The sequence below is a fragment of the Antennarius striatus genome, chromosome 2 (genome assembly GCF_040054535.1).
Source record: "Antennarius striatus isolate MH-2024 chromosome 2, ASM4005453v1, whole genome shotgun sequence".
Lineage (NCBI taxonomy): Eukaryota > Metazoa > Chordata > Actinopteri > Lophiiformes > Antennariidae > Antennarius > Antennarius striatus.
This window is the reverse complement of record NC_090777.1, coordinates 5893795-5918417: the sequence shown is the minus strand read 5'-3', so window position 1 is coordinate 5918417 and position 24623 is coordinate 5893795. Positions and strand designations below refer to the sequence as shown.

At 43.1% G+C, this 24623-nt stretch overlaps 1 protein-coding gene across 2 annotated transcripts in view; it reads right to left on the bottom strand.

Moving 5' to 3' along the window:
- Positions 1–3525: 3525 nt before the first annotated feature.
- Positions 3526–24623, bottom strand: part of prkcz (protein kinase C, zeta) — a 118466-nt gene continuing 97368 nt past the window's right edge. Inside the window, exons 17-19 of one of the 2 annotated variants that reach the window (XR_011037224.1) lie at positions 15017–15132; positions 3708–3909; positions 3526–3610 (exon numbers count right to left, since the gene is read on the bottom strand). Coding sequence is in view for 1 of the 2 variants with exons in the window: in XM_068326184.1 (XP_068182285.1) it covers positions 8630–8717; positions 15017–15132 (204 nt within the window). In the remaining variant the exon portion in view is untranslated. Of the gene's footprint in view, positions 3611–3707; positions 3910–8021; positions 8718–15016; positions 15133–24623 lie in introns of those variants that run through there. The other variant, XM_068326184.1, reaches the window with a different exon arrangement.

Here is a 24623-nt window from a genome sequence, read left to right as displayed (position 1 = left end):
TGTTCAAAATTATATAAATGGGTGCAATATTCGAATTCTTTAGTCTTAGGTCAATGCACCAATAGATGCTCTGCTAGTCTGCATGAGTCACATATGCAAATTACATATCTTACCTGTTACACTGCAGGACAGGGCTGTGTTTCAGGTTATGTAAGAGAGTCAAAATCTTCCTCACATTTCTGTTTACCACATCACACATAAATGTCCAATTACACTGAATTTTGCAAAAAAAAAATTAATGGATTGTTGAGCATGTTCAGGGCTCCAAAGGCCAATTTATTTGGGACCATATTATAATTCCTTATAGAGCAAAAGGGTATCAACACGAGACAATAATAGCAAGAAAACTCAACAAGAAAACCATGGGAGCTTACATCTTAGGGCTGAGTATGAAGAAGCAGGAAAGTCAGAAATGCCTGGTCTTTTTTTGGGTTATAAAATAAATTGTTCCAGATTTAATCAAAAACATCATTTTTAATTATGAATAATTAAGTTAATTTCTCTATTTTAAGAATTTTCCAAGATGTTTTTTTGCCACTTTTTCAATGTTAAGGGTAGTGGATTCAACCATTTCCGTGTGATTTCTTGCTTGCTGCCAAAAGTGCCTGGAGCAGCTTTTTAATACTCCTCTGTTTTAAGAAGACAGTGTGACCTAAATATAAAGTTGCTGGATCCCAAACACCAAACTCAGTCTTTTTTGGATATGGTATTATGACAAACTTAAACTAGAACCATCCATGAACCTGGCTTGGGGCTTGAAATTCTGAAAGTCTGACTTCAGGATTTTATGGAAATCAGATGCTGCCTTTGATAACTGTGTGAGCTTGCACTTCCAATTAATGTAATATTGTACTTGTGGGTATCTGTAAAAACACGGTACAGTGCGGTAGTAGTAGCAACACTAGTAGTAGCCGTGCGAGTACTTAAATCAGCAGTAATTATTAGTAGCAGCAGTAGTAATACTACAAGTAAAACCTGTAGTTGTTCTATTAGTAGTTATTGGTCACTCAAGCAAACACTCGACTGCCAAACGAATTCTAGTCATAATTAACACGAATCAAAATCAAAAACTGGAGGAGTAAGCCTATTGGTTGTTTAAGTAGCCAGTTACCATCAGTTGTCAGAAATGCTGACTCCGATGTAACTGATGAGAAAGCTCAGAAAAGCACCGCTCAAACTGGTTGGGCTAATTAAAAATTTGCAGGAGACATAGTTAAAATGAGCACACTCTTGCCATTCAAAGTTGCTTAATTATTCTAAATTAAATAAAATTAATCTTAAAAAACCACATCGGATATAAATGAAAAATTAGACAAGCAGGTGACAACCAGTAGACCCAAACAACTTTTGCCTCTTCTAGTTGGAGTGTTGGAATTGCTATGTTGTCATCAAAGCCTGCCAAAGAAGAAAAGAAAATGTTGTCTTCCAAAATAGACCGATTAACACACCAACACATAATTTGTATGGGTACAATTATAAAATTGCACACTACAACCAGACAGGCTGTTTACTTCTGAATATTTCAGGCACATTATAATGGTAGTGTATTGGGTGGTTGTTTAGGGTTGCTCTTGCTTTAAGTGTATGACAGTTATCTTCCAAATTAACATTTACTAGAGCCAGCATAACATTTCCTATATGTTGATGCACAAATTTTAAAATGTGGAGTACTCAAATATTGCATTTAGTAAAGAAAATGTGTGGATACTGACTTCTGAACTGAGTTCAGGCTGAACTCTGAGTTCAGAGTTCAGCCTGTTGCTGAAAATAATGGAAAACATGAAATTTGTTGTGACTGCTCAAAAAACGAACACAAACATGGAAAAGTGACTCAATGAAGACTGGTTTCAATACATGGAGAAGGTAACTATCAAATTATCAGAAAATCTGTCTGTTGAAGGTCTACGTGCCCAAACCATCTCGCCTCACCCCACTCAATGCGAAGGAGCAGAAGTTTTCCTTGAGCCTCTCCTGGATGACCATAGGTGAGAGTTAGAGTGCATACAGAGTGGTAAATGGTGAGGGTCACCAGATAATATACGATGCCATAAAGTAAAAAGGGTTCAGGGATGGTTTAAGCCAGTGGTCCCCAGCCTCTTTTGCACTATGGACCAGTTTTATCTAAGACAATATTTTCATGGACCGGTCTTCATTTGCTCTATAATCGTTAATGACGCCAGGACAGCTGAAGTCTAATAATGAATCATCCGCATTTGGTTTTATGTAAAATGCAGGCATCAACAGACAATAAACAACATTTTTTCATAAATCGATAATTAACATCTCTATAAACGAAATAATTGTAAGACATAATTATATTAAAAACTCGATTGAAGAAACTACACTGTTGACTTACATTCAACGTAGGAGAAATAAAAGGCTGAACAAGTCAATCAAGTAATTAAAATAATGAGTATTGGTGGTTGGGGACTGCTGATGTAGCGGTAACAGGAGACAATGACAACTGAAGTGTGTTCCGGATGTCCAGTGTACTCCGCAGTTTGGTTTTCTTTATAATCACTGCAGAAAATCCCACTCCACGGACAGGAGCTTGGAAATGGAGGCTGGGTTTTTGATACTTTTTGGACGATCTCAGGATAATATGCCTTGATTTTAATTCAGTACACTGGCGCAGTTGTGGGTGCTTAATTTAGATGTAGAAACTGGTAACCTGTCATGTGACTGGGACTTGTCAATCGGGACAGACGCACATACTCGTCTGTGTGTCATTCCGCACAGACGTCCCTTTTCAAAATAAAACATTTTTCAGACTCCGAAATAAATAAAACGGAATGCAAATGATTTTTTCTTTTTGTGCAGCCCGACACCAAATGACCCACAGACCGGTACCGGTCTGCGGTCCGGGGTTTGGGGACCACTTGTCTTAAGCAACAGAACAATGAGTATTAGGCATTGACTTTCTTTCCAGTCAAAGTGGGGCTGTTTTGGCAGAAAACAGGGGACCTACATTATGCTAGACAGGTGGTCATGTGTTTTTTAGGTTCCATCATGTCTGTGCAGACACCATAGCAAAGTACTGCCAATTGCCTGTACTAAAGGACGGGACACAGCATAGTTCCAAGTATCCTGTAGTACAGGGGTATTCAATTAAAAGTCACGGAGGTCCAGTTATTAAAATTTCCTCTTAGTAAAAGGTCTGAACCCAAGTCCAGTGTGTGTCTCCTATGTCCACGTTTTCAGTTATTATGAATTTTTAATGTAGAATATTATTTAACTGAGTGGATTCTGGAATAGCAGGAGGAGCTGCTGCCTAACGCCGAAGCTGTTGAACCTTTTTGTGAAGTTTAGCAACTGAATTATTCTGGCCCTACAGCTTTAAATTGTGAGATCACTGAGATGTGATGTAATGTCAACCAAAAAGGCAGCTGTATTCATACTGTACTAATCTTGCAAAAAGAGTGAAAACTGTGTTGCTCTCTGACTCTTGCCCTGTTAAAAAGCTGCTATTTATTTTCAAATAGACAAGAACCGCTCCGGTGCATTGCCTTTACTCAGCCAGCTCACGTTGTTGTGTGGTAGCAGGTCATTGGCTTTTGCCTCAACAGCTTCCAGAATCCTCAGGAGGCAATGCTGAAGGGATGAGGATGTCCTAAGGAAGTTGATGAGTTTCATCACTCATTACTTCAACAAAATTTTCGCATAGAGTGGTACAGTCTGATAGATGAGACAGTGGTAAGTAATGGTACCTGGGTTGTCCTCCTTCATCCAGGGCACAGCCCCCTTCTCTTTCCCCACCATATCCCTATCTGTGGTGATAGAGACCATCCGCTTCAGGTCTATGCCCCTCTTTGTCAGCATGTCTTTTATTGATGCATACATGTCCCCTCCTCTTGTGTTTCATAGTGGTTGTACATCCAAAAAAGAGCTCCTTATCTTTGTGAAGGAAACCTGACACACACAAAAGATGGACATTACCAGCAACATCTGCAGACTCATCAATGGCCAAAGATATGCATGGTGCTCTCTGAATAGCTGCATCAAGATGTTAATATTTCTGATTTTCTGGTTGCTGTTGAAGTTGACATTGGGATTTTATTGGGTTTTTCACACAACTTATCTTTCTGTTGTCTTTCAAATAATGTCTCAACAACGGTGTCTAAGCACTCCTTCACAACTGTCCCATCACTAGAAGATTTTTTATGTTGCCGCAAAAAATCCATGTTCACCTTTAGAGTGAACTTTCTTCAGATTTTGCTTGGTTCTTTTGCCCTCAGCTTGGACTTCAGGAGATAACTTTGTTCAAAACCTCTGTGCTTTGGTTCCTAGAAGCGCTTCATCTTACCATTTTTAATTAATGGTACGTGTTAGGAGCATATGAGGAGATGGTTTTGAACTGCCTGACGGAAGAATAAACATAAATTTCTCTGTCCACTCAGTGTTAACCAGCGGTTTTCCTCATAAACCTCCTTTCGTTTGGATCTATGCTGTCCTCTCTGTCTCCCTTCCTCTGCTCCGCTGTAACAGTAAACTCAGGGCGGTAGCGGCAGCGAGCTGTCTCACTTCCAGGTGCACTGATAGAGCAGGTAGACAATCAATATAATTGGCTGAACTGAGTGGAGCTATTACCGTGTTAACTGGAGGAGCAGCGCCCGCCGTCTGTAGCCGCGACCATCAGAACAAATTCTCCAAAAAATCTACTCTCATGAATTTATCATGGAGGGGTCACGGGTCCGGACAGAACCATCACGCTGTCCGGATCCGGACCGCCGTCCGTTATTTGATGACCCCTGTGTGTTGTATGTGAAGTGGCAGCCTTCTCATGTGCCCTGGTGCAACTGAGCCAATGAAATCTACTGAAGATACATGTTATGTTAATTCCTCGAAAACATTTTACTTCTTCTGTATGAAACAGTGAACGTGATATTAGATGATAAATACTGGTTAATTAACTGTGCTGACCTCCAAGTATGAACATTTAGCCAAGATCAGGGGGCAAATTCGTGTGTGAACTTCCCAATTGACAGACAGACAGACAGCCACACAGGCATGCACGCACGCACACACACACACACACACACACACACACACACACACACACACACACACACACACACAAACTGAAGTATCTGACCGATTATTACCTGTTACCCACAAAATGAAGTCACTTCACCGAAAACATGTTTAATAATTACAAGTATTTACAAAGATGAGGCAAAACTAAATTTATCCAACCAGCATTGTGTTAGGAAAAAAATATGGAATAATTTCATTCATTTTTGTAGATGATGGAATGGCCTTCACCGTTTCCTGTGGTTTCAAGGACTCCCAGTTCATCCATTGGTCCCTTTATAACCCAACACAATGTGACACTAATAAAATACAACAGAAGACATGGAGGTCAGGAGGACACTTCCTTTGACTTGCGTGTGTGTGTGTGTGTGTGTGTGTGTGTGTGTGTGTGTGTGTGTGTGTGTTCACTACAGTGGACTAATGAGTGACTGAGGAACTGCTCCATTATCTTCTCTCTCTGCTGCCTTTAAAGATAATCGTGACCCTTTGACTTGGGATCAGCAAATTAATCCTATAATGTGGTTATCAAATTAGCATGAATCAGATTTTATTAAATAAATCTCTGCCTTGAAAGAGCTCCTCAGAAGTGGAAAAATCAACGCAAAGCTAATTTCAGAGGCAACAACCTTGTTGGTAACTTAAATCTGTGCTCGTAGCTCATTTTGACCTGTTGTGCGTGTCATTCTATTTCAACAAAAACCGATTACAAACATGTTGCTTGTAATTTATAAAGATCTGTAAAGTTAAACTTTAACTATGAAACAACCTCAAGTATAAATAAAAGTGTGCGTCCTATTGTTGTGATACATACGGGAAGTTGAGTGAATAAAAACGTCTGGAAACCGGTGGAGTTGTGAAATTAGCCAACAGCCTGGAAAGGTGATCAACTTTGACTAGCTGTGTATAAAGGTCTGAAGTTGTAATAAGTGACAAAATAAACCATTAAAATATTTTGCCTTTCAATCAGGTATTAAACACTGGGCATTGTTGACCAGTTCTGGTCCTGATGTTAAAGGGGCACAATGTCCAAAGACGAGAAACACATGTCTTTGTTTCATACTAACATATGATGCTACTTTTACTTGTCATGTACAGTCAAACATTTCTGATCAAATAGACACTAACAACCAATGAACATGTGCGCACAAGTCCAGTCTGACTCTGGATAAATGTGAACAACAATGTGGCCAGTGATTTGGCAGAGTGACTGCAGTGCTACCTGGACATAGTAAAGAGGCAAACCTGAGTCTTCAGCCAATCCCCTGGGGCCTGTTTAACAACGCAAGTTTGCCAAATAAGCCAGGCTTGTTGTACCACTGACTCTGTGGTGCTGTCAGATTACTTGACTTTAATAAACACAAACCTTAAGCTAATTGGTTCAAAAATTCAATCAAGTTTTACAAATTGGTACTTACATCAATAGTGGGAATTTTAAAAATATGTAATGCTATTTACTCTCGTAAATAATCTCAACCCAGCAAACAGAAAAGAATAAAATATCTAAATTTAAACAAACAAAATTTTAAGATAACACCTGTAGTACATTTAGTACCTGTGACAAACATGTATACTATTTAGTTATAATACATACGGAATACAATTCCTTACATTTACTTAATTCTATTTATCATTTCAGTTGATCAACAACTTGCCAGTCTTCATCTCCGTTGTTTGTAGCAACTGTATTGGCTTTATTGGAGGTTAATTTATGCTTTAATTATTCAAATTAAGCACTGCTCATACTGAGGTACAGCTGTTTGCCACAGTGGACTGATCTGACCAATGTTTGACTTCTGGGGCTTCTTAAAAATAGTGTGCACTCACAAGCGATCTGGACCTGGTTGGAGTTAATGATTAGGATGTTACAGTTTGATTTAATTCTTGCTTTTCATAGTGTCATTCATGAAACAGGCCCCAAGTAGGTATTTTTAAATTCATTCCCAACCACCCGCATGGTTCACGTTTGAATGAAAATGTGCATTCTGGCAGAAAAGGCTTTAGATCTGATTTCTTGTTGTTTTTCAATGATAAACAGTGGAGATTCAACAGTTTCTGCCAATATGATATAAAAACAACAAAAAACCATCAGAATGATTGTAGTCTTCATTTCTCATTGTGATGACTTAATTTATTAATATCTCATTTCAAAATCATTTTAAAATACGAAATCATTATTTGAAGGATTTTTTTTTAATCACATTGACAGACTTGGACTGCCATACTCCACCAGTCTGTTCACTTGGATTCTTAAAGAAGTTTTTTCTGATGGTTCTCTGAAGACATCCCTTTAGAAATCAAACAACAATCATTTCAAATAAAATTTAAATATGACGCTTGAATGCATAAACAAATAACATAACAAATTCAGTTAGAGCGTGTACAGCCAGTCTTCGTGTGGAGATGGAAAGACGGCAAACCAAAGATAGAAACAGACAACACAACCCACTGGTCATGGGGTCCTTTTGACTGACTGCAGATGGTGGCAGCTGGTGTAGAATTTGAGCTTGCCAGAAAGCCTGAACAGCAACTGTGGAGGTTGGAGCCCATGAACTGCTTTGTTTCTCAGTCCTGAAGTTGTTTCTATGGTGCCAGACTGATAATATCCACCATTAACACCATGTAGTCTTCACTATTAAACAGGAATACCAATCATTACCCCTCAGCAGTTACCTTTTCATCACCAATGCTGTCTTACTAAGTACTGAGGAATTTATTGACCAGGTATTAATATTCACGTCTACACTGAATTTTTAAAAGTTATCAATTAAACACAAATAAAATGGTCATGTGATGACTGCAACAGGCAGTTTCCATTGTTTGAACTGGTTGTAATGGGTGAGGACGTGTTCAATAAGCTATAAGTGCAATCAGAGACAAGTTAATGAATACAATCCTTGAGGCACTTCTTAATAAAAAGCCATCTACCAGTTAGCTTCCCCACCCCCAACCCGCAGCCCCCCACTCACACCCCCATCCACCCTATTGTTCATACAATCAAAGAAAAAAAAATGTTTGTGGTTAAAGATGAAAATGTGCCAGCTGCATCAATAAAAAGGCATTGTCAATTCAGATTCACTAACTACATTAAAATACACAATAATAAATTATTTTTCCTTTTTCCTTGTACATTGTTTTTCAAAGATAGGAAAAAAAATAAATAAAAAAAGTGCATGTGAAGTTTGTCATATTGATTTCAGGATGTGGGATGGATGAAATGTGTTCATCATGGCAGGCACAGAATGAAATGGCTCTGCTAAAATCACAAAGCTGCTCGTGCTGTTTTTACATGAGGATGGTCCAGAGGGGAAAAAGGGATGAGGCTGAAGGAGAAAAGAGAAGGAAAGACAATGGAACAATAGGGAATGTTTTTGAAGTCTGTTCCATGTAGGTTCTGACAAAGAGGAGTTTTGTATAACAACAAAACAATGTGAGCAGTTCAGGAATGAAAGACTTGCATCCTCCCATTTGTTGACAGGTCTGGAGAGTGACTTCATCTTCCTGCTGTCCCTTACTCTTCCTCCTCGCCTGTGAGAGTTTTTGGCTGAGATGGCAGCTCAGACAAATGGTAGGTGGGCGAAGGAGGAAGATGGTCTCTCCCTCATACAGATTCTTCTGTGGACAGCAGCAGGGGGTTGATGTATTCAAAGCCCTCAAACTCTGACTGGTCTATTCTCTTGATGACGTCCCTGAAAGGCAGACAGGAAGAACAGTCACACAGTCCACTGCAAAAAAATCTGCTCTGTTCTCACAACACACACACACTGCTTCACTTTTGATTTTGTCATTGATCCATAGTACCATCAAGCACTAAGTTCATCCTCTCCTTATGTCACTGTGACTCATTTTTAACCTCGCTTTTCTCCACCATTTTTGTTTTTGTTTGTTTCTTGACAGTATATATCAATGTAATAATATACCCGAGTTGATTTGGCTTAAACTACAAATGCAAAAGTCCAGCCTCAATGAAAGCAGAAATGTCACAGACTCATTACTTGAAGCTTCAAATTTCTTCGCTTTAATAATGAATATTTACCAACTGACCAAGATAATCCAATATGTTTTCAGTGCTGTAGAACTATAGAAAAAAATAGAGCAACAAACTTGTGGTTGAAGCTAATGATGAATGCTAATGTTGCATTCTAATGCTGCTTGATAGGGCCGCCTGCTGTTTATCTGGTCAGAGCCTCAGGAACAAACCTCAGGTCCAGTGACATTTTCTCATTAGAATACAAAGTAATTTGCAATTTAAACTCTCCTCGTCCCCCAGTGTTCTCCATTCATGCCAAAATGATGACAAAATAAAGGGTTGAAAACGAAATCCAAACTGATGATACAAAAAGATCTAAAATTAAGTGAAATGTTGAAATGTTTGTCTTCTGTATTTCAGAGAATCAATGAGCTTTTACCAATTCTACTGTTTCAGATGTTGCCGCACTCTTCTAATCTCAGACCTGATGCGTCTTTTCACTTTCTCTCACATGAAGTCCTTGAATCCTTTTAAAATTGGTTTCTTTTGTGCATTATGTCAAGTGAGTTTCAGCCAACATGGTGTGGCGTTATTAGTGGAAGAGCTCCAAATTGTGTTACCAAACTGTTTCCTGAATATTCTTCCATTAGCAAAAGTGTGTAAGAGGTAAATGGAATGGAACCCCATCGCCAGTGGGCTCAGAGTGGCAGTTAAAAATACTCCTCCTCTCTTAGTGATGCTGCTGGCTATCTACTATGTGCATGAGTGGACTAGCTGAAGTCCAGCGGAGGATCTAGGTCTCTTAGGAACAGCAACACCATGATTTCCAGTTAAAATAATGTATGAACTAGACATCTCCCTGCTGAAGCAGCAGGGTGGATGTGGAACAGGTTTACATTCCTCCCACATAGAGCATAAAGACAACAGAATGAAATAGTTGTAACTTTTGTTCCAGTTGGCAGAGGAAAACACTGGTGATGCAAATATTACTGCTGGTCTGATCACATGTGAAGGTCTCTCACCATAGGAGTAGGTCAACCTCCAATAATACAATCTGGTCCAGAACACAGTGCTTTTCTTTTTAGGAGTTTCAGAGAGGTACAAATAGAGAGAGAGTAGGACACACAGAAGAGTGTTAAGGATTGTTCGAGTCTGGATCCCAAGGAGCAGAGACTGACACAAATGTAAAAATCAACAGGTTTATTGCTCAGGCTGAAAACAGCAACAAAAACCAAAAGCAGCAGAGAGAAAAAAAAGACAAAAATCCACAAACACAGAAAAGGACAGGCAGCTGAGAGACAACTAGAAACACTAGCATCACTGAAAGAACACAGAATTATCTGGCACCCTCTTAGGAGAAGAGCAGGCCTTTTGAGAAGAGGCTGACGAGTAGTGATGTCCGCTTTGTTCCGACGCTCCGATATGCACCCCGGACTCGGTTGGTGTTCCCATGTGAAACACTGTTCCAGAGCATGTTTCAAACATGGAAAAACTATGTGACTGATGTCCAAAAGCTGTTTGAGTCGATCCACTGGATGTTAAGAAAGTGGATCGAAATTCTTCAACTGAAGAAGTGTCTTGGATGAGAGACGAAACATCTTCAAGAACTTTCTTAACGTCCAGTGGATCGACTAAAAAAGCTTTTGGATAACCAGGAGCTGGATGACTGAGAACCTACATAGACATCCTGTGACTGATGACGTTTGGCACACCAAGTGCACCGAAGAACTGAGCATCCCATCTCACCATTCACATGGTGAATGGAGCACCATTCACCTGGTGAAACAGTTTAGTGGTCTGGATCAACGGGTGATCCCAAACATCGACCAGTCCGAGAAACATTAGAATGGATGAAACAGCTGCCAATCCTGTCAATATCCCTTGGATTGATCACATTAGCGTTCCGATTGCTGACGGACAGTGTGCGTCGTGATTACTTTACAATAGATCCAACCAGAAAGAGATCTCAAGTCTGGGAACATTTTGAACTGGTGCTGCCGAACGAAGTAGATTTTTATTTCTAAGAATTATTTTCAGGCTCTGTTGCTCACACAGTAGAAAATAATAAACCTCACACGTCATTTTTAATTTGCAGGTGAAGTGTTTGCCTTGTTCCCAGCACCTGCCGTACAGTAACAACACGTCATCAATGATGAGGCATTACCGAACCAGATGTGAGAAAGAAGCTGTTGGTGCTGCTGTCGGAATTCTGACTTTTATCTCACAACACAGACCTTGTTTTTTTTCCAGTGACACTAATCATCCTATGTAACTCATGCACACAAACATATACGTATAAATTTATATTCAAAATACATGCATGAACATGTTATCTATTACCTTTATTGCTTTATTGAACCCTGCAAGGACCAATGATCATAAAACAATTTCCTTTAATATATGGCTACAATATAGCAAGCAAGGATTAACACATTGAATTAGATTATATACGGTTTTATTCAGAAAATATATGCAATACATCCATCCATCCATTTTCAACAGCTTATCCGGGGCAGGGTCGCGGGGGCAACAGTCTTAGGAGGGACGCTCATACTTCCCTCTCCCCAGACACCTCCTCTAGCTCTTCCGGGGCATCTGGTAAAAGCTTTACCAGATGCAGAGAAAAAGGATTGGATGATGTAGGAGGGATATAACAAGACAGAGTTAGATGGAGGCAACTGATTTGCAGTGGCGACCCCTGAAGCTGAAAGGAAAAGAAGTAGAATGCAGGAGGATATTTTCTCCATTAAACCTTCTTTTTGGTGCTACCGTTTGATCAGCAACAGTCGCCCGTGGTGAGACACGGTTAATCGTCGTGATTCATGCAGTAATACTTGCTCTGATGTTAGTGTGCTCACATCCTGATAGCCACCCAGATGTACCTGGAAACTGGCTTGTTGGTGTTTTTTCTACAGTACAAATTACAAATTAGCTTTTGGCCTTCGACTGTGTTTCCTGTCTCGGGTTTCTGGGATGTTCAGTCAAATCCCTTCAATGGAAGAATGGGAATACAGCTGTCAGTGACAACAGACAACAGATAACCAGCCATTCTGTTTAGTTTTGAGATCATCTCACTAGTTAACTAAGGCTAATGTGTGCCTTGACATTTAATGGTAGACTGACTGCACAAATACAAGATGTAGCCTTCAGGTTATAGCTACTCCAAGTTTGATTTATGGTAATGGCATAACTTATTTGTTCTGCATGCATGAGGTCTACAGAGTTTCTTATTACTACTGCTTGAGCAAATACTTCATTCCTAGAAAATGGGAAATTCCAAAGAGTAAAAAAAAAGTAAAAAATAGTATTTAATATCCAGTTAGAAAGACCTGGATTTACTTGAAATATTCTTTACATTTATTTATCCTCACAAATCAATACAGTTGTGATTTTAGCAAATGTACTGATGCAGCAACGATTGTAGAACAAACTCTTTTTCAGGAGGGGACTGAAGTAAAGCAGCTGTAGCGTGGAGGTGTAGAACCGGTTCACTAGCGGGGTAAATTGGTGGGTCTTCTCATCAGATCCTTGAAAACATCCTCTAGGGACAGAAGCTACAGATGAAAAAAAGCACATCTCTGGGGACTAGCTGAGGCTGCCATTTTCTAAGACTGAGCTGGCACAGAAAAATAAAGCCTCTCTCCCCCTCCCTTCACCATGCTGGCAAGGGCCCCCAGCCATCCTGGCTTTTAATGTCACATTATAAATCTCTAACATGGAGAGTTTACCCTTCTCTCTCTCTACACGGCTCTCACTTCTCTTTCTTCCTGTGCCAAGCCCATCATGAGTGGGAGAGATGGGAGACCAGAAAGCTTTTGCATCATCCCCCCTCCAAGCAGGAGTGGGCGACACCCGGCCCTCTCTTTGGTATAAGGAGGCTGATGAGAGGTGGTTAGATGAAGTGTAAGATGCAGGGGGGAGGCTTGTGTCTTCTTTTGATGTGCCATCGTGATTGATGCCAAGTTCATGTCTCTAATACTAAACTGGCAGTGTCCTCTCCACTAACACACACACACACACACACACACACACACACACACACACACACACACACACACACACACACACACACACACACACACACACACACACACACACACACACACACACACACAACACTACAACAATTACCTCCTCAAATGTTGCTCATATGTTCCTGTTTTTTAACTCTGTCACAGACGATCCTCAGAGATCATGCTGGTCCTGATGCTCAGAATTATTCTTACTCCCTAATGAGCTGCAATACTTGACCTCTGGATCTGGATTCAGGTCAGTGTTTCATTCAGGTCAGCACTGTACAGTACACAGTAGTGACAAAGATATTGATGTTAAGGAAAATTTACCTGTTTGTGCTTGATGCATTTCATTTTTAACTAAGCCTAGGTTTTTGAGCAGTGAGTCAGTGGTCAAGGTGAAATTGCTTTCAAAAATGAATGCAATAAAACATTTACAAAAAATGTATATGGAGAAAATTTAAATCCAGCTTGGATTTAAAAAAAAGTCTAGAAGCCTGGTAATGCCGATCGGCAGAGCCCTACAAATCTTTATGAATCCATTTAGTGACAATGCAGAGGACTGGAAGCCAAGCTGGTGTCTTCACCAGCTTGGCTTCCAGACTGCAGACTGTCTGACTGAATTCAGACAGTCTGCAGCAGCGGAGCCTGCAGCAGCAGAGCCTGCACCCCGTCTGTTGAGCCACACCCTCCTCTACATAGCTAGTCTTATGGCTCCAATTGGAAGTCTTACGGCTTCCAATGGGAGCCTTTGCGTCAATCAAAGCAATGTCTCTGGTGGACATTACATCAGTGGGACTCTCCATCTGACTGGATGTAGACCAAAGGGGGGTGGTCAGCCCCCTCTGTCTATGTGCACAGACATGCAATACAGTATCCCAGTTCTATTTTCTAGTTATCACATGTGTACACTCTGACCGTACCTTCAGATCTTTACAGCTAGACATACAGAATGTCAGGTTGGAAAATGTCTACTGTTTCATGCTATACTCTTTCTGTCAAATAAAGTGTTTCCCAGTGGCTTCTAGGCAAATACCGGAGATTTTACTTGGGTTTCCAACAATATTAATACTCTAGTTCTACATCTGCGGTACAACTTTCATCTACATGAGGGAGCAAATTTCTAGCTCGATTATTCACTCTATTTGTCAATCATTGGTTTAATGGAGCTAATGACATAACTAGATCCCATCTGGATTTACAGACAATGTAGAAGCTGTATTCTATGGAATAAAGAGATCATTTGATGTAGTGATCAATAGCTGTATTAACTGCTGTGAGGGTGGTTCATCTACCACTCCTGTCAGGGTTCAGGGTTCTACATGTGTCCGGACTGACTCAGGTCTTAGGCACCCTGTGGCCACAGTATTATTACAAAACCCTGAGACTGTGACGCGACACCCACCCAGCACGACACAAACGGGACTGGTGTATAAACGGTGCTGAAGACTCCAGTCATGTTAAATTATATGAATGAAAACCCCAAACTTGCAGTTATTCCAAAGCAAATGGACAGTCAAATGAAGTATTCTAGGGTAATTAAGATTTTTCTTGAGCGTCATGGTAAATCAATGTCATAAATCTCCTAAAATGTAAGTATACAGAGACGAGCTCTAGTTGATCTCTCTAGTGCACCTGTTCAAGCATACAGTACAGTATTTAACAATCTCAGTCGTAAATACACAAAACAGAAAAAGGAGTTAATACTGCATTTGCAAATCAATGAATGATTTCAATCCTTCACACTTCAATTAAAATATGTTTGTATTTATTTTTTGTTTTATTTCTACATTTTAAAACCAGTCTCCACTTTCATCAGAATGCTACTGCGCATACGTGAGCAGGCTGCAGCCTACCTCTGCTCTAAGCGAGTGTTTTATGTTTGTTTTATTTTTTTGTGCTTGTATGTTTACTCTTTTTTATACAAAAAATCACAATTTTCCTCCGAGATTATTAAAATTATCTACCTATCTGGGTGGGTGTGAGCTGAAGCAGCAGTACTTACTCATCATCTGGTGTTAGCTGCACTGGTTCGTTCGTAAACTGCGTGTCAAAATTTTCAAGGCCGTAGTCATCAGAGGTTTGAGGCTGGAAGGGTGGTGATACTTCTTTCTTCTCCAGCTAAGGTAGAACAAACACATAAAAATAACTGGTCTGAATAATGATGAAAGCTAATTACGTATCTGACAAAGTTCTAAAACATATAGAAGCTGCGTGTCTGCGTAGTTCAGCTTCGAAAACGCGATGTGAGGTCAACTAACATCTGCAGAACCATCTCACCCTAATGGAGGTCTTACTCCATTGACTAACACTGCACTTATTCACGAAAACATTCATGCTCTATTTTTTTAACTCTTTGTAATATTAATGTCTCTATTAAGAACTGGTGGGCTTTGCCACAAACTGGGCTGAGATCACAGAAAATGCAGATTTTTTTCAAAATGATTTGATCGTAGTGTTGCTGTTTTTTTAGATAAACATGAATTCTCTGTGATGTATTCTGTACTGACATGACAAACAGGGCTTCAGGCCACATTAAACCCATGGGTGATTTTCTTTATGGTCAGATCTGCTACTTTCTACATTTCTGAGCTGCTCTGAAAACAAGAATGGAGGAGAGAAATAGCTGAATGGAGGTGGTTTTGAGTAATTGCTCCTGCAAGTATTTCTGTGTGGTTTGTTTCCATGGTTTCACGTTGGCTACTCGTCCTGTTAAAATGTCCTCCGAGGATATTTTCTGAGAACACGGTTAAGTCAGATGGGCACACAAAGACTGAAGGCAAAGGTTTGCTCTGCAGGAATGGATGAAATATTATTTGATTTTTAAAGACTGGTCCAGGTGCTGTAAAATAATAAATACCAATTCAACCCATTTTTACACAGTCTCGTGGTGTCTACACAGAATCAGAGTAAACATGCAACAGACAAAAAGCTATTGATTGAAGAGTTTTACAAACTAATGAATGAACAAATTGGATCCAAACTCCTGGATAGGGATTGGACCTTGTTTTACTCCGGAGTTGTGTCAGGCGTGAGGCGCAGGGCGGGTGTGGGGATACTCACAAGCCACCGGCTGAGCGCCGCTGTGTTGGAGTTTACCCCGGTGGATGAGAGGGACGCTTCCCTACGCCTTAAGGCTGTGGGGGGGAAAACTCTGACTGTTATTTGTGCATACGCACCAAATGTCAGTTCAGAGTATTCGGCCTTCTTGGGGTCCCTAAAATGGGTCCTTGATACGAGTGGTGTTATGTTGTTGGACTTCTGTGGTAGTCACGGATTGTTCATAACTAACACCATGTTCGAACACAAGGATGCTCATAGGTGTACCTGGTACCAGAGCACCCTGGGTCGGAGGTCTATGATTGATCTTGTGATCGTATCATCTGACCTCCAACCTTGTGTTTTGGACACTCGGGTGAAGAGAGGGGCAGAGCTGTAAACTGATCACCACCTGGTGGTGAGTTGGGTCCATTGGCAGAGGAAACCTTTGGATAGACCTGGTAAGCCCAAATGAGTAGTGCGGGTAAACTGGGAACGTCTGGAGGAGGACTCGGTCCGCGAGGCCTTCAATTCACACCTCACAAGGAGCTTCTCGTGCATCCCTGTGGAGGCTGGGGACATTGAACCTGAATGGTCGATGTTCAAAGCTTCCATTGCTGAAGCTGCAACTGAGAGCTGTGGTCTCAAGGTCTTGGGTGCCTCAAGGGGCGGTAACCTTCGAACACCGTGGTGGACCCCGGTGGTCAGGGAAGCCGTCCGACTGAAGAAGGAGGCCTTCAGGGGCATGTTGTCCCTGGGGACTCCTGAAGCAGTTGCAGGGTTTCGACAGGCAAAAAGGTCTGCAGCCTCGGCTGTGATGGAGGCAAAACAGAGGGTGTGGGAGGACTTCGGAGTGGCCATGCAAAAGGACTATCGGACGGCACCAAAGTTGTTCTGGAGGACTGTCCGACACCTCAGGAGGGGGAAATGGGGGACCATCCAAGCTGTATACAGCAAAGAACGGACACTGTTGACTTCGACAGAGGAGGTTGTCGGTCGGTGGAAGGAACACTTTGAGGAACTCCTGAATCCAACTACCCCAGCTGACCCGTCCTCTGTTGCAGAGGCAGAGCTGGAGGATGATGGGGGATCAGAGTCAGTCTCTCGGGGCGAAGTCACCGGAGTAGTTACACAACTTCACGGTGGCCAAGCCAAGTGTTGATGAGATTCACCTGGAAATGCTGAAGGCTCTGGGTGTTGAGGGGCTGTCATGGATGACACGCCTCTTGAACATTGCGTGGAAGTCTGGGACAGTGCCGAAAGAGTGGCAGACTGGGGTGGTGGTTCCTCTTTTTAAAAAGGGGGACCAGAGGGTGTGTGCTAACTACAGGGGCATCACACTCCTCAGCCTCCCTGAGAAAGTTTACTCCAAGGTGATGGAAAGGAGGGTCCGGCCGATTGTCGAACCTCGGATTGAGGAGGAACAACATCCACTCTACATGTGTTTTGTGGACTTGGAGAAGGCGTACGATCGGGTCCCCAGGGATATACTGTGGGAAGTACTGCAGGAGTATGGGGTGAGCGGGCCTCTCCTCAGGGCCATCCAATCCCTGTACGCCCAAAGTGAGAGCTGCGTTCGGGTTCTCGGCAGTAAGTCGGACTTGTTCCGAGTACCTGTTGGCCTTCACCAGGGCTGCGCTTTATCACCAATTCTGTTCGTGATTTTCATGGACAGGATATCGAGGCATAGATGTGGTGAGGAGGCTTTACAGTTTGGTGGACTGAGGATTGCATCGCTACTTTTTGCAGATGAGTCCTGTTTGCGTCATCGGCCTGTGACCTGCAGCACTCACTGTTCCGGTTTGCAGCCGAGTGTGAAGCGGCGGGGATGAGCATCTCCAAATCTGAGGCCATGGTCCTCAGCAGGAAACCGGTGTGCTGCCTTCTCTGAGTGGGGAATGATGTCCTTCCACAAGTGAAGGAGTTTAAGTATCTTGGGGTCTTGTTCACGAGTGAGGGAACAATGGAACATGAGATCGGACGGAAAATTGGGGCAGCAGGAGCGGTATTGCAGTCGCTTTACCGCACTGTTGTCACAAAGAGAGAGCTAAGCCGAGAGGCAAAGCTCTCCATCTACCATTCAATCTTCGTTCCTACACTCACCTATGGTCATGAGCGATGGGTCATGACCGAAAGAACGAGATTGCGGATACAAGCGGCTGAAATGGGCTTTCTCAGGCGGATAGCTGGTGTCTCCCTTAGAGATAAGGTGAGAAACACTGCTGTTCGCAAGGGGCTCAGAGTAGAGCCGCTGCTCCTTTGCGTGGAAAGGAGTTAGTTGAGATGGCTTGGGCATCTGGTGCGGATGCCCCAGGACGCCTCCCTAGGGAGGTGTTTTTGGCACGTCCAGCTGGGAGGAGACCTCGGGGCAGACCCAGGACCAGGCGGAGGGATTATATCTCAACACTGGCCTGGGAACGTCTTGGGATCCCCCAGTCAGAGCTGGTGGATGTGGCCGGGGAAAGGGAAGTTTGGGGCTCCCTGTTGAAGCTGCTGCCCCCGCGACCTGACTACAGATAAGCGATGGAAGATGGATGGATGGATGGATGGATGGAATGAACAAATTTACATACAATCAACAGAGTAAACACACACAAATATCAGCTTCTTACATGTTTGATTTGGCAAAAGTTTTACGAGGGTTGTGTCAAGAAGGGCATCCGACGTAAAACTTTTGCCACAGTAAACATGCAAATCAAATCTATGACTTCCATACCGGATCGGTCGAGGCCCGGGTTAACAACAAGGAAGAGAGAGAAGTTGAAGACCAAGAGTATAAGACTGAGAGTAGGGACATTGAATGTTGGAACTATGACAGGAAAAGGTAAGAGAGTTGGTTGACATGATGCAGAGGAGGAAGGTAGACGTACTGTGTGTACCCTGCTACCTTTCCACCTGGTCTCTTGGACACACATTATGTCTACCTTCCTCCTCTGCATCATGACAACAAACTCTTTACCTTTTCCTGTCATAGTTCCAACATTCAACGTCCCTACACTCAGTTCTATGCACTTGCCGTTCTTTTCTCGCTTCCTACGCACACACTTTCCTCCTCTCCTTTGACCAATAGTAGTCCAATTTCACACATGGATTAGCCACCACAGAGTCCAGATCTGTACCCCATTGAGAACCTTTGGGATGTGCTGGAGAAGGCTTTGAGCAGTGGTCAGACTCTACCATCATTAATGCAAGATGTTTGTGACAAATAATTGCAACACTGGATGGAAATAAATCCTGTGACATTGCAAAAGATTAACAAAATAATGCCACAGCGAATGTGTGCTGTAATCAAAGCTGGAGGCGGTCTAACAAAATATTAGAGTGTGTGACCTTTTATTTGGTAATTTTTTTTTGAGCCAAGCAGTGTAATAAATAACGACTTATGAACAATTCAACTTATAAAAAATTTCTCAGAACCAATTATGTTCATAAGATGAGGATTTCTTGTAGTTACATTTTTTAATGAAATCACTGAGCTGTTCTTGCCGTTAGTGCTGTGGCTGCATTTGGATCTTATCTTTTCTGTTCTAATACAGTGAAGTTACTACAGAATCCTGTCTGTTTAAAATCCTGCGCTCTCTGAATGCTCTTTTTTATAATGAATCATGTTTTCTGAGATGTTTTGTTGGCCTCAAAATGAATCATTTTAAGAAATACTTTTCGAATATTCAAATTCTCTCCCTATTTATGTTTTATACGGATCCCACTTTTTTAATGTGAGATGTGGCTAAGTGGTCGTCTAACTTACCAGAGGGTTTGTGGGTTGATCCCCTGACCCCACAATTTACATGTCATGGTGTTCTTGGGTAAAATCCCAAATTAATTGGTGTGTTACTGGTAATTGGTTTTAACTGGTATGTGTGAATGGTTACCATTCCTAATATGCTCTTGGCTTTTACGCAAGTTTCTGTGTGTCATTGTGGTTACTGGCTCAAAGTACTTGTAAGAACAGCTTCAAACTAACACCAATCTCTTTCACTCCCCTTTTCAAAACACAGCCCAACCCCCGAACTATGTCTCTCTCTGCTACTCTCTTTTTCAGCACCTACCTCCACTCCTCTGTCAGTTTCACCCCCTCACATCCTGTCTCCATTGCTCTCTCCTACATTTGTCTCTGTCTTACTCATTGTCATTTCTTTCATCTTTTCACATCCCTCTCTCCTCCTACCTTCCCCAGTCTCTCTGATGTGTTAGTGGGAAAGCTGTAACTCAATGTGGTGGTAATGAAACACACAAAAAACCCCAATAAGTATCACCAACTACACACACACACACACACACACACACACACACACACACACACACACACACACACACACACACACACACACACACACACACACACACACACACACACACACACACACACACACACACACACACACACACACACACACACACACACACACACACACACACACACACACACACACACACACACACACACACACACACACACACACACACAAACAGTGTTGCACCTCTGAGGGGGGTAACTGAGCTCTGGGGCTACAGGAGGAGGTGATCCTGAGCTCACGCAGTGGTTAATGGGACTGTAGACAAGCAGTCAGAGGGACTGTAGCCGTTCATCTTACACTGATGCTTACTGCGTGAGTTTTTCTGAAGGCAAAATATTGAAGAGACGATATGTGATTCACAGCTTAAATGTGATTTTTTTTTTTACCACAAATAAAGAAGAGACATCACTTTTTCCTACCAAATGAAACATTCCAAATTTGTGGAGCTGACAGGTTCTGGCACTGTGGGGTTGGAGAGGGCATGAAAGAGGGAAGCACGTAAATGATATTCAAATGTGTCATCCCTTCAGAGATAGAACTCCGAGCTCCCTTGAGAACTGTCTGATGAATATTAATATGTGTTAACAAAAGTAGCAACGTGCCAGGCCTGTCAGGTCTGGAGACAGGTTTCTAATTTGAGGGCAAAGAGCGTCGCTCCTCCACCCCTCCTAGCTTTGTCAACCTGTTTTCCTCACGCACCACCATGAGAGCTCTGCCACCAGGGCTTCTGCCTGCTTTGATATAGTTCCCGCTGCTTGCCTTTGGTGTGTACTTCACAAATACTGTGGCAGTACTCATTAACACACTGACGGTTGTTTTTCAATGCATTCATACCACTGTGCTGCCTACCATTCCACTCATTGTCCCATGAGGGATATGGCAGCAGAGAAGTGGCCTTGCTTCATCTCTCTGATGAAGCAACATGTTAATCATCCTAAAGTTTAGTAACTAATGTCTACCCTCAATTAGGTATGTAAGAGCTTTTCTTCCTAATCCTTTTATTAGGGGAAATTAAAATGTCACTGTTACGACAAATTAATGCAAACATACAAAAGATGAATTTGATAGTTTAAGAAGATAATTTATCTGTATGTGTGTCAAATAGGAAAGTCCTCACACAGACATCACCATTGAACAATTTATAGTGGCTGGATTACATTTGTATTTGCTTAATTCTTCAGTGTTGTTGGTTTTAGTGATTTGTAGAGTGTACTTGTCTCTGGTATCTAATTTTGCAATGGTTTAATTTTTTCACTGGACACTGGTGACAGGACCACAGACCTGACAAGCAAAGAGAGCTGGTGTCTATACTGGAGTCCAATACCGTACACAGTATTCCCTTGCTTATTAGCTTTTCAATATGCGCGGCTTCACTACATTGCGGATTTTTAGTAGTAATCACATGGGACCGTACATGCATGTTATTGGCTGGCAGTATCCATGTGGGCACTGCGTTCCAAGACTCATGGTTCCTCTGGCAAGTTTACTTTTGCTTTTTGAAGTGGAATTTTTTCTTTATAAAACCCTTGCAATGGTTCCCAAATGTGCTGCAACTTCTAAGGGGGTTTAATAGCAGTATGGGGAGGGTCCATAGACATTTAAATTATCTCTCCACCTCACCTATATATTTGAATAAGCTTACTTGACAACCTCACACTGTCATGCTTTTATTTCCACCCACTACCTGTCAATCAAGCGCCCAACCAATCACGGTGCATCTGCCAGAAGGAATCACATGAACAAGAGCTCCTGAGAGCATCGTAGAATTAAATAAACAGCTGTCAGCACAAAAAATACTCAATTTTCTGTTTAATGTCCATTTACATATACTGCAAATATGATATACACAAGAAAACAAACATTTTCTTGTGTACAGTTTTGGCCAGCCTCTACCTTGAAGTTCGGGCCGCTAGCCGAGTTAGCTCCAGTCTTCACATTTGTTCATTTCTCTCACTTACAGAACTGCTATGGCTTTGTCAAACATAGTGGTTTATATTCTTTGATTGTGACGGACCTCACGTTGTCGTGTGGGGAACCCCGATGCCTTATTCACCAGGACCGCACTCACAAAGTAGGCGTCTAGCCCGATGGCCGGGCCGTAATGCCGAAGTGACCTTCGTCTTCGCGTTCGTCCGTCCCAAACACAGAGTCTCATCCCCGCCGAGCTCCGACGGAGATATCGCGGATGCCGAGCGGGTTGCGTTGAAAGGGCTAGACTAACGGCAAGAGCCGCTAACCGGAGGAGAGTCAAGCCCTCCGTCCCCTCCGTCATCATGGGGAACGTGAACTCGCTACCGTACAAGTTGGACGAACTGACGGCGCTGTGCAGGACTGAACAGCGCTACCGGGAGACCAGCTTGTTTGTGTTCTCTGAGACGTGGCTAACTGGTGACGTGCAAGACGCTAACGTCGGACTAACCGGCTTCTCCTCCGTACGAGCAGACCGTGACATGACCACCGCTGGTAAGAAGAAAGGAGGTAGATTAATCATCTATACCAACGATAGATGGTGCCATCCGGGACATGTAACAGTGAAATCAACACTGTGTAACCGCGATCTGGAGCTAACAGCTTTTAGCATCAGATCGTACTACCTGCATCGCGTGAATTTTCACATGTTATTGTCCTCGCTGTCTACATCCCTCCATGGGCGGACCCAGAGACTGCACGAGAGACCATCTGTGGGACCACCTCCGCTCTTCGGACCCGGCACCCGGAGGCGCTCGTCATTATCACCGGTGACTTTAACCACGTCACCTTGGAATCATCTCTCCCTACAATGGTCCAGTGTGTAAACTGTTCCACACGGAAGAACAGAACCATCGATCTGTTCTACGCTAATGCTAAGGAGGCATACACCGCCACCCCCCTCCCTCCACTAGGTAAATCTGACCACAACCTAGTGTACCTACAGCCCACCTACATCCCGCTGGTGAAACGGCTGCCAGCAACAACACGGCAGGTCAGGAGGTGGTCCCCGGAAGCAGAGGAGATGCTGAGGGACTGCTTCCAGACCACCGACTGGGATGTTATTGTGGGCTCACATGGGGAGGACATTGAGGGGGCAGCTCAGTGTTTTACAGACTACATGAACTTCTGTGTGGACACCGTGGCCCCTGTCAGGACAATCAGGTGTTACCCCAACAACAAACCATGGGTAACCAAGTAAGTCAAGGCTGTCCTGAACAGGAAGAAGCGGGCGTTCAGGAGCAAGAACGAGGAGGAGATGAGGAAGGCCCAGCAGGAAGTGAGACTCTGCCTGAGGGAAGCCAAGGAGGCGTACAGGAGGAAGCTGGAGAAGCAGGAGGTCTGGAATGGGATGAGAACCATCACCAGACACGGGAAAGGGCGCAGCACTGTGGAGGGGAATATTGAACGAGCGAATGAACTAAACAGCTTTTTCAATTGGTTCAGCTCCCCAACCACTCCCGGCCCCAAGACTCCTCCGAGCCTGTGCTTCGGAACTAGGGGACCCCCTGCAACAGTTGTTCAACCTCAGTCTGCGGCTGGGGAGGTTCCCGTCACTGTGGAAGACCTCCTGCATTGTCCCGGTACCCAAGAAAGGACGCCCTACTGAGCTCAACGACCACCGACCGGTCGCTCTTACCTCCCACGTAATGAAGACCCTAGAGCGACTGGTCCTGGAGCTCATGCATCCACAGGTGCAGGGTGCTATGGACCCTCTCCAGTTTGCCTATCAGGCCAAGGTTGGGGTTGACGACGCTGTCTTGTACCTCCTCCACCGTGTGCTCTTCCACCTGGACACCGGGGGCTGTGCCGTCAGAGTGCTCTTCTTTGACTTTTCAAGTGCCTTCAACACCATCCAGCCCCGGCTCCTGCAGGATAAATTGACCTCCATGGCTGTGGACCCCTACGTCGTGAGCTGGATTACGGACTACCTAACCGACAGACCCCAGTACGTCCGTATGGGGGACTGTTTGTCTTCTATGGTGACCAGCAGCACAGGGGCGCCACAGGGGACCGTTCTCTCCCCCATTCTCGTCACCCTCTGCACATCAGACTTCAAGCACAACTCGGATACATGCGACATACAGAATTACTCCGATGACACCGCGATAGTGGCATGTATCCGGGAGGGTGATGGGGGGGGGGGGGTACAGGGCATTGGTGGCTGACTTCGTGGAGTGGTGCCAACAGAACCAGCTCCAGCTCAACGTCTCCAAGACAAAGGAGATGGTGTTGGATTTCCGGCGGGCACCTCCCTCTCCACAACCAGTGATCATCAGGGGCAGTGAGGTGGAGATGGTAGGAAAC